Source organism: Equus asinus, chromosome 13, assembly GCF_041296235.1.
Source record: "Equus asinus isolate D_3611 breed Donkey chromosome 13, EquAss-T2T_v2, whole genome shotgun sequence".
Taxonomy (NCBI): domain Eukaryota; kingdom Metazoa; phylum Chordata; class Mammalia; order Perissodactyla; family Equidae; genus Equus; species Equus asinus.
The window spans coordinates 43621498-43632118 of NC_091802.1; the positions used below are offsets into that span (position 1 = coordinate 43621498).

Here is a 10621-nt window from a genome sequence, read left to right on the forward strand (position 1 = left end):
AGGCAGACGCTCGTAAATACACCAAACCTCTGCACAGCAGGATGGGAGTGGAAGGCCTGGGAGCAGGGGAGGGAGGCTGAGTTACCTCAGTGCCATCCTTCCTTGGTTTTTGCTTTGGAGATCCCAAATCTTTATGAAATATGGCGTACTGGGTAAGAGCACGGTCTTTGGTTCAAATACTGGCAACTGCCTCTCCCTAGCTCTGTGACCTTGGCAAGTTATTTAACCTCTCTGAGCCTCAGTTTCCTCATCTGAAATGGATAAAATAACGGCATCCATGTTCAAGGGCATTGCCTGCCAGTTCACCCCTACTCCACACACATATCCATGAGATAATATTTGTAAAGTTCCTGTATGCTGTCTGCCACAGAGTGGGTGCTCTCTAAATACTGGCTATTATTTAGGAATGTCATAACTGTGTGAATGTCATGGCCCCAGTTATAGGAAGCAAGGGGCAAGGAGACTTACTGTGTGGTCTTCAAGGAGCAAGGGTTTCTTGGATTCAGGCGCAGTCACAGAACTTAGCGACTGTGTCACATTAAGCAAGCTACTTAACCTCCCAGGAAGAAGAATTATATCAGGGCTCCTGGGAGACTTGAGTGAGATGACGTTCCTGAAAGCATTTTGCAAACTTTAGAGTGATGTACAAATAATAAAAGCTATGTTTATTGAGCACATACATTATACCTCTCTAATCCTCAGTCAAGTGAAGCAGGTCTCATCACCTACATTTTATAGATGAGTAAACCGAGGCCCAGAGGTGAAGTGTTTAGGCCAAGGTCAACTAGCTTTTTACCGTAAAGCTTGCTCCTTTCGTTGCTGCCGCTAACCCAGACTGAGTCAGAGAGGAGTGACTTGCCCAAGATCACACACAGTGACACTAGATTGAGAACCTGGGTCTCCCAGTTTAAACCTCGTGGTGCCTTTGGAACGCTGATGACACTTTCAAGGATAAAAAAATGGAACTTTTTTCCACCATGGAAGATGATGACGTAACTGGGCTGCTTCCCAGGCCCTCTTGGGCTGCTGTGGGCATTGGGCCCCTCAGCCCACCTCCTGCTGGAGCAGCTCTGACGCTGGCCCCTGGCTTTCCTTGGATCCATGGGAAGCTTCCACCAGACCCCTTTCTGTTCTGGATGAGGGGGGGGTTCATGGTCCCCTCCTGCAACTCCTTTCCAGGGCAAAGACCGAAAAGCAGCAGGGCAGTAGTGTTTTTATTTTAGCTTTGGTCAGACGGGGGGCAGCCGGGCCGGGGCTTTAGGGGGTGCTGGGAAGCTATCCAGCCCCCAACCAATCCCTGTCCCAGGCATGGCCACCCCGGGGCTGGAGGGCAGCGCGTCGACCCCGCCGAGACCTGTTCCCACGCTGGAGCGGGCTGGCGGGCAGGGAGGGCAATAAACAGCAGTCCTATCGTACAAATATACAGTGAGGCCGGGGCGGGGCGGTCAACACCGCTTTCCGGGGACCGGGACGGGGTGCGCTGGACCCGGCTCTGCGGCGAGCCGGCGGGAGGGCCTAGCTGTGGCCCGGCGGTGGTGAGTGCGGGCCGGGCAGGGGCGTCATAGCCGGGGAGGGCCGGCAGCGAGGGGGTGGGCAGGAGACAGGTCATCCTCTGCCCGCCAGGAAGGAGCCCCAGGGGGATGAAGGTGCAGGGGCCGCGGGAGCTCAATCGGAGTAGATGATGAAGCCAGAGAACGTGCTGTATTTGTTGCTGTTGCCGCCGTGCGCTTTGCCTCCGTCGAGCTTGATGAAGACCTCGTCGCCCGCGTCCAGATGCAGGATCACGCTGTTGCTGGCGTAGTCGTAGTTCTGGTCCGCGTCCTGGGCAATGGCACTGGCCCGCACCTGCGAGGTTCCGGGGTAGGGGAGTAGCGGTGTGCGTGAGAGGGTTGAGGGGAGGATGGGGGGGGGGGCCCTAGAAGCCCCATCAGGGCTCCCAGTCTGCTTCTCTCTCGTCATCCCCTCCCCCATCATAACTGTGTGTTCTAGGAGGGGGTTATAGAGGAGCCCTGGATTTCCAGAGCCGCTGTAACCTGGGTCTGGATTGAGAGTCAAGGTGAAGTCGGCTTTCTTAACTCCTCTAGGTCTTCTCTCTCATGCTCTCATGGTCTTATGCTCTCCCCTCTCTCATCATTCCTGCCTCTCTGCTTTAACTGTAATAATGGTGCCTTACGTATCAGCTGCACCACCTGCTCTTATGTCAGACGGACACAAGAGTATACCTTGGCCCCACAGCTCAGGGGCCTGGCCCAATGCCAGTCTGCTAGTAAGCAACCACCTTCGTACCAGGACTGGATCTTTGGACTCTTTGTCTAAAGTTCATTCTGGAGTCTTTCATGCTGGAGCAGTGAGATGGAAGGCCTGGTAATTACTTCTCCTCCCAAGGCTCAGATTGAGTCTCCAAGGAGCTGAAGCTATTCCTGTGACTATTACCCCACCCAAAGAGGACGTCTAGCTCCTCCCATCTCATCCCAGGGTGGGAAGAAGGGAATCCAGGCTGTGATCCTCAGTCTGATCTATATCCTTGCTGGTCCTTTTTTTGATGGGGGTGTGAAGGGACAGGCAGGACAATGGGGCAAGGGAGTGCCAGCATTTGGGTGGGAAGCCTGCTACTGGGGGCTCCAACTATAATCATAAGATACTGAGGGTGTGTGGGTGGTGGACAGATTCCCTCCGGACATTCCTCTCCAACAACTGAGGCAACATGAGGCCTGAGCCATAGGACCTGGGGCCTGTCTAGGATGTCCCAGGTGGAGATTGGGAAGAGAGGAGCCACCTCCAAGGTTCTGGCTTGTGCTGGCGGGAGGCTGCATTGAGTGGGGTTCTCTCAGTGAGGCTCCTCAACAGCCCCTCTCCATCCAGCCCCTTCTCTGAAGACAGCTTCCCCAAGGACAGGCAGTTTGGGCTGGACCACGCCAAATCAGGGAGGGGCCCATCCTTCCTCCCGGGCTGGAGGCAGAACTGCAGGTCAGCTGGGCCAAAGCCGCTGACTCAGTGGCAATGCTGCAACAGGGGGACCCAACATCTTTGCACGCTGTCCACCATTTAAAGCCTAGATCCCACCAGCCCCTTCTCTTCCCTCAACCTTTTCTTCCCCAACCTGGGAAGGAACTGTTTGGGGCACTTAGTGGAGAAAACTCCTGGTCCAGCTGAAGGTGGGGAGAAATTAAATGACGGGGAGACACTGCGTGTCAAGGAGCTCAGTTTCTCTGTTTAGAAAATGGATGAGAATTCATCATTGCCAGCTTTGTAAAAACCTTTTGGATGGTGAAGAAAACAATTTCAAATCTTGATGGGGCTTTGAGCTACTAGGAAAGAGCAGAAAGCAAGCAGCCAACTTCCATATTGTTCCCTGGGCCCTAATCCTGGTAGTATTTATTATTACACATGCATTTCATTATCTTGCTAATAAATTACTACTAATAACAATTATTTTTATTACCCAGATTAATTTAGCCTTAACTCATTAAAACAGTGTGCTTCTTAATAGCCAAATCCATTAGATTACAGTCCTCTGTCATCAGGAATCTCCTGGTGATGTGACAGGCATCAGAACTGTTATGCTTATGTTTATTATTTATTCATCACCATGACTGTTGCTGTGATTATCCTAATTATCCATGGAGGCAAGGAGAATTTATGCTCTTCCATCCTTAGACAGTGGGAGATCCAGGAACAGAACCCAGGGGTCCTGATTCTCAGCCCCAGACTGGAACCAGTGGAGGCATCCAGCTCCTCCTGGGGGCTAAGGGGAAGTCTGGGGAATTAAGGTTGCCATGGAAGCAGAAATGACAGCCCAGGACTTGTCACAAGGGGGTGTGGTAGAATCACCTCCTCAAGGGCTGCCAGGAAGGGAAACTGAGGCAGTAGTCTGACTAGCAGCCTGGAAAAAGGAAGAAGAACCCAGGAAACATGCCCTTGCCCCCAGATCAATGCTGGGGTCTTAGATGTGCAGGGGTGGCTCCCATAGGCAGCCAACCTACCCCACAGGGGACACTTGTGCTTTCACACACTTCCTGGGTCCCTACTGTGCCAGGCACCATGCTCTGTGTTGTGAAAGGCATTCAAGGCCAGAGGATAGCTGAGAGCCCTTTTCCCACCATCAGGCGTGAGGCTGATCTCGTTAGTCCTTATACGACAGTCCTCAATTTATACATCCCACCACCTCTCACCTCACTCAGACTCTGGTGTCTAAGCCTCTGCCCATTTGCAATACTCACCTTCCCATAGGCCCGGCCCGGCCCACACAGTCCCCTCTCCCCCAGCCCAGTTTATCAATTTCGTGTCTCCCTGACCCATCTGAACCGCGGATTTTAGAGGCAGCTTGCAGGGAGCTCACCTCACCCAGGGCACCAGCCCCAACCTCAGCCCCTTCCTCAGGCTCCTCAGGTCCCCATGTCCTGATGACCAGGGCTTGACGCGATCAGGCTGCACAGTAGTGACTCAAAGCTACCCCTAGGGAGTGGGGCTGGTGGGCCTCAGACAAGGACAGAGAGGGGGCCCCAGCACTAGGAAGGAAGGTGGTGACTCCTCCTCCCTATCTTGCCCAGGGGTGGGCCAGAGCCCAGATGCAGCTCTGCCTTGCTGAGCAAATTCTGGAAGCCTCTCTGCAGGCAGGAAGCCAAGAAGGAAAAGCACAGAGCCCAGGGTCGCCCCTGGTCTTGAAGGCATGGGAGGAGCAAGCTCGTCTCTTCTGTTCCCATCTGTTGGCCAGCCCCGTCATTTTTTGTCTACTCACTTGAATGTCCTCTTCCACCTCAGAGCCAGCCTCTCCCTACGCTTGACCTTTTTATTCTCTCCCTAGCCATGTCTCCTCTCCTTGGGGACCCAGGTTCACTTACCCTCTCCCCCAGCCAGGTTGGTCTGAGTAGGGGCCGGCTCCACTGAATCACTCCCTCAAGCCAACACATTTGGGGACAGGAGGCGCTAGCTGGGCTCCCAGTCCTCCTCTAACACAGAAATGCCTGGGGTGTGTTACTGTGTGGTTACTACTGTCTCCCCTGCACAGGCCACGAGGTCCTGGAGGGCAAGCAGATTGAAGCTCTGGAACCAAGCCCCAAACCTGGCTTCTAGTAGGGGCTTAGAACTAATATGTGGAATGGCTAGTCGGATTAAATGAGTTTCTTGGACAATCTGGAAGGAGAAGTCACAAAGGATGTGGGGTGGGGGGCAGTATAGGCCCCACCATTTCTGGGGCAGATGGTCTGAGTAACTGTTAAAATGCTGGGTCTTTGAAGCCCCTAGTTAAAGCTACCTCCTTTTTTCTACGAGCCTGTGGTCCCTGCTCCTTGTCAGGCTCTGCCAATGCCCTGCCCCTGCTGGAGGGGAAAAGAGAGACTTTTGAGTCCGTTTCACCTCACAGTGACTGAAGCAAGTGCCCCTGCCCCTAAGCACACACAATCTTTGGGGCCTCCTCTTGCCTGTCTCTGGGGCCCTGCTGCAACCTCCTGAGGTGGTGAAGGGTCTAGGGCCACTGGTGGCCTGGTGACTACCTCCCTATCCAGACAAGCTGGGCCCCCAGCCCTCTGAAACCTTAGCTGGGTGCCTGCCCAAACTTTCTTTGGGGAAGGAAGAAATTCCATTGATGAAGGTGACATTGCTGCATCCCTTATTGGAGATTAATAAGGGGAATTGTGGGGCTGTCTGCAGAATGAGCCCTCAGGATACTGGGGCCTCTCTTTTGGTCAGGAACCAAGGACAAAGAGGAGAGACACGGGAAGCCTGATAGACACAAGTGGGAGAGAGACATCCAAGGAATAAAGAGGGGCCTTAAACCCAGAGGACAGATGCCAGAAACCCAGGGAAAGACAGACAGGACTGGCAGACTCAGGAGAGAGACTGGCACAAGAGACAGAGGGAGAGGAGAGACAGAGAGATAGGAGAGACATTGAGGAGAGAGAGAGGCAGGGGAGAGGCAGAAACCAGAGAGAGAAGCAGGCAGGGGATAGACAAGAGGGGGGTGACTTACAAGCTCCTGGTAGGCTTTTTGCTGACTCCCATGCCTCTCCTTTCCCCCATCCCCAAGCCAGGGTCTGCCTCAGGGTAGTGCTGTAGTGGGAGGAGTTCCAACAGGCTCTTTCTTGGGTCTCAGTCACAGGAGATTCCTTCCCAACACCCATCAGCCTAGCTTTAGTCCTGACCCACACGGGTCCCCTTCTTCCACAAGAATGTTCTGCCTGACCACCCCCAGGGGTCCCAGGCCACAGCGGTCTGGGAGCACTGGGAAGGAAGCAGGTACAAATGGGAAGGGAGCCAGGACAGGGTTAGGTCGAGGTCGGTCCTGGGGCAGCAGTTCCAACGAGAGTATCGGACACTGCAGTCCCAGTGCCCAAGACCCCTGGTGCTTGGAGCCTGCCAGCTCCGGTCTCTGGGATGGGGATAGGGAACAAAGAGGATCCCCATGGGTGATTCCAACACCCCAGGAGTCAGGAGTTGCAGCTGGGAGGCCAAGAGGGGGAGTTTCCAGCTCTTTGCCCCGCCTCAGGAGGAAAAACTTTTCCCCCCAGAGGATGTCTTCTTGCACCGGTAGCTCTGACACAGTGGGAAGGGACCGCGCAGTCCTGGGTTTTGCAAAGGGCGTCAGATCGGCCCAGTGGTCGCTTCCCAAGGGCGGAGGATGTATTGCAGCTAAGGTTCTGCACGCCCGGCTCCCTTTGCCTTTGTGTCCAAAACATCTCCTACGGCTCGCCTTTGCTTGCGCGCAAATACGTGCGCCTGGGCACCCGGGGCGCCGAGGCTGCCTTTCCCCAGAGCCCACCCTTGTCCGTCCCTTATCACTTGCTGGTATCAACCAGAATCCCAGCTCTCAGATGACGCTGCCCAAGGGCCAAGCCCCCAAGGGCCAGTCCGCCCGCCCAGGAATCCTACTTTCTGATTAGTTGGATTTATCTCCCGCATTTCCACGCCGCGAGCGCCCAGCAGCGTTTGCCTGGGAGCCTGCGCCCGGGAACCGAGGAGTTCGGGGTGCCAGCCGGCCCCGACCATCCCCGCATATGATGCCTAAGCGGGGCCGCTGTAGAATCTCCACCTGCGCCCGCGGAGTCCGACCCGGTACCCATATGCCCCGGGCTCCCTGGGTGCCCTGCCCCCAGGTCAGCCCCATGCCCCCGCCGAGCCCACCTGGCCGTTCTTGCAGAGGTCCGCCCACATACTGGTGCCGTCGCCGCCGCGCATGAGGACGTGGTAGGTGAAAAAGTAGGTGCCGGGAATGTTGCACGTAAACTTGCCGCTGGTCGAGTCGTAGTTGTTGCCTAGATTGGTGACCACGTCGTCGAACTTGAGCACCTCGTAACCCTCGTGAGGGTTCTTGAGGCCAGCGTAGAAGGCCACGCGCGGCACCGTGGTGTAGGTGGCCGTGCTGATGGCGCCGCTGCCCCCCGCGCCCGGCAGCCCGGGAGGGCCGGTCTTGCCCGGCTCACCTTTCTCCCCGGGTGGCCCCACAGGGCCCGGAGGACCCGGGTCCCCGGGGGGCCCCGGGGGGCCCGGCTTGCCTGTGCGGCCCGGCTTCCCCTGGGGGCCCTGCACCAGCGTGGAGGGCGGGGGCGCGCCGCTCTGCTCGCTCAGAGCGTCGCCGCCGTCGGGCCGCGCGCCGGCGCCGGGGCCCCGCGCGGGGTAGGGGTCGCACACCATGCGGCAAGTGCCCAGCATCTCATAGTGGCCTTCAGGGCCGCCCGAGCTCACCAGCACGGGGATGAGCACCACCAGCACCAGCAGCATCACCACGCCCGCGGCGGCCGCCAGCAGCGTCTTCCGGCCGGCGCGGAGCCTGGGGAGCGCCGGGCCGCCGGGCCGCGCCGTCGGGGCAATGGTGCCGGCGGGCGGGGGGCGCGGGCGGGGCGCCCGCGCTCAAGGGTGGTCCGGCGGGGCTGCGGGCATGGGGCCGGGCCCGGGGCGCCGCGCTGCGCTAGATGCGCTGCCGAGCCCAGCCGCCAGCTCCTGCCTCGCGCCTCCCTCCCGCTGTGCCACCGGACTGAGCGCGGCGGCCGCCGCCTCCTGCCTCGCTCCTCCCGCCTCCTGGCGCTGGGGCCACCGCCCACTCCGCCCCGCCCCGCCCCGCCCCGGCCACCCGCTCCGCGCGGCTCGGTATCCACGAGGGGTGGGTCTGAGGCGGGGCCGGAGCCTAATTGGGCCGCGAGTGATAGAGCTCCGCCCACCAAGGGGGACGGGGCCGCGGAGACCCGGGCCAGAGCCTGGAGAGGAAGGGGGAGACTGAAAGAGGAGAGACTGAAACTCGGAAGTGGGGAGGGGACTAGAGTCTGAGAGACAGGAGGGGCTCCCATGGGGAAGGGGAGCGTAGGGACCAAAGAACGAATGGAAGAAAGGCCACAGGGAGAGCTAGAGAGAGCCGAGGGTGATTGGGAGAGGAGAAGCCTCGAGGGTCGGTTACGAGGAAAACCGAGAGGGACAGAGCGAGGTTCTAGGGGCCACGGCACGCAGGGGGTGGGGGCGGACCGGGGGTGGGGGCGCACGGGTCTGCAGGGGACAACGAGAGCGATTGAGGGGAGAACCGAGCGGAGAGCAAGAAGGGACTAGAAAGAAGGTTATAAGGGGCGAGAAAAGGGAAGGCAAAAGGAGCATGGGGAGGGAGCCATTCCGCACTCAGGCCTCGCAGACCACCTGTCCGGGAGATCTGGAGATCGTGAGCCTGCAAGGTGCCCAGCGGGATCCCGAGCACTGACAGCAGCCGCGCCTCTTCTTTTCTGGCTCCTGGCTGTTCCCTGCACCTGCCTTCCCCCAGGAGGGGCCGGATCTTCTTCCCATAACTCCTCGCCTCTGCCCCTTCCTCACTGAGCCCCAGGCCAGGCCAGGCTGCTTTCTCCTGGGGGAGGGGAGGGCTCCTCCATCTTCCTCTGATGACTCCCCTTATTCTGGCTTTTAGACAAGGGAGAAATAGGGGCCCTAAGGAAGTGGGCACCCCCGCGTTATTTCTCCATTCTGACCAGGACAAACTCCCAGTCCCTGTGTGGTGGCCCCCTTTTCCAGCCTCCAAGAGGAGCGGTTGATCTCCCCCAGCTCCTCAGCTCCTCCTCCCTCCCAGCCTCCTCAGCAGCCCCCTAACTCTTCTCCCCATCAGGTTGTATGAAGCTGTCCTCTTCCTCAAGTGCAGTAAAGTGTTTAGGTTGCATAAACTGAAATGTGTCTGCTTCCATCAAAATATTTGTCACATCATTTGAGGCCCAACTCGTGCTTCTCCACTGCTCCTCCTTCATCCTCCTTTATCCCACCCACCAGGGAGGGCTATGCCTCTCTGAGGCCTCTGGCCACTGCTAAAGGATGACCCTCCATCATCTTTCTCTTCTCCTGTGAGCCCCCCCTTCCCCCTGCTGACCTGTCACCAGGTGCTTATGGTTCTCTGGCTTTCTCTAACCAAGGCTGAGTTTGCTTAACTCTACCCAGAGCTGGGAAGGGGAAAAGGACAGGAGGATATTAAGTGGGGGGCTACGAGAGAGGACCTTCCAGGCACTCACTGCTGAGCCCAGGTTACAGTGATGCCCACCGCCAAGGAGAGAGTTTAAAAAATTCAATAAGTAGCATTTATTCGGGGCTTACTGTGTGCCAGGCCCTGCCTTAAATGCTTTGTGTGCGTGATCACACTTGATCTTCATACCAATCTATAGAGGCAAAGCCCATCATTATTCTCATTTTACAGATGGAAAACTGAGACTCCGGCAAGTTAAGAGATTTGCCCAAAGTCACACAATTAATAAGTGGTAGAACTAGATTCAAACCGGCAGCCTGGCTCCAAGCTCTTCCAACCTCAGCGCAATGGGGTCTCCAGCCACTGTTTCCCGCCGGAAGGAAGGTGCTAAGTGCAGGAGGTGGGGGGTAGACCTCCCCAGGCTCAGGAAGAGTAGCCCTCTGTTCTTGGCTGTCATTCTGGCCTTCTGTCCCCAACGGCAGTCTCCCCAATATGACTCCTCGAAGAGCGACAGGGCTGGTGACCCGAGGGACAAGTGCGCGGTCATTAGCGTATGATTTGTACGGCCTCCATCCCCCCAATTCGCACGCAGACGGGTCTCTCCTCCGCGATGCCGCTGGGGCTCGTCCGCCACCCGCAGTCCTCCCAGAACCCGCCCGGGCAGCTGTGGCTGCCGGCCGGCGGCCGAAGAGGGGCCGGCGTGCCCACCCTGGCGCTCGCCGGGGCGTCGGAGAGGTGCGCCCAGCGCTGCAAAGCCGCCCGCCCCCCGCCCCCAGCCCCGAACGCGCGCCCGCTCCCCTGGCGCGGCGTGGCGTCGCTGTCAGCCCAGCCGGATTCTCCCCGCTTCGCTGGAGTGGAAAATAACGGCTTCAAACTTTGCAGAGAGGAGCTGGTGCCAGCACTTTAATTAACAGCCATCTTGGCCTGCGAGCCGGGGCTACCGGCTCCGCGCCTCCCCGGGGCTCGCCAGCCCCCGCCCCGGCCCGGCCCGGGTCCGGAGGGAGTCGGACTCCCGCTGCGGCGCTCGGCGCCCCTTTCCTGGCGAGGTGAGGGCCTGGCTGATTGGGAGGTGGGAGCTGCCTTGGAGGGGGGCTTTCCCCAGTTTAATACTTGAGGACTCCCAGGCCTCCCACCCCAAATTCTCTAAAGCCTGGAGGTCGAAGATTCTGGAATTAGAGACCTGCGTGCCAATCCCAGCTGGTG

General features: G+C 58.2%; 1 protein-coding gene across 1 annotated transcript; it reads right to left on the minus strand.

Moving 5' to 3' along the window:
- Nucleotides 1-1199: 1199 nt before the first annotated feature.
- C1QL1 (complement C1q like 1) lies at nt 1200-7971 on the minus strand. Its single transcript, XM_014849396.3, has 2 exons — nt 7120-7971; nt 1200-1845 (listed from the first exon to the last, which is right to left on the minus strand). The coding sequence occupies exons 1-2, from the start codon at nt 7714-7716 to the stop codon at nt 1666-1668; spliced, it is 777 nt and encodes a 258-aa protein (XP_014704882.2). The 5' UTR covers nt 7717-7971; the 3' UTR covers nt 1200-1665.
- Nucleotides 7972-10621: the final 2650 nt, after the last annotated feature.

Coding starts and splice junctions, on each gene's coding strand:
- C1QL1 (XM_014849396.3), bottom strand. CDS start 7,716: ATGCTGCTGGTGCTGGTGGTGCTCATCCCCGTGCTGGTGAGCTCGGGC. Junction 1,846..7,119: donor ACCTCTGCAAGAACGGCCAG/GTGGGCTCGGCG, acceptor GGAACCTCGCAG/GTGCGGGCCAGTGCCATTGC.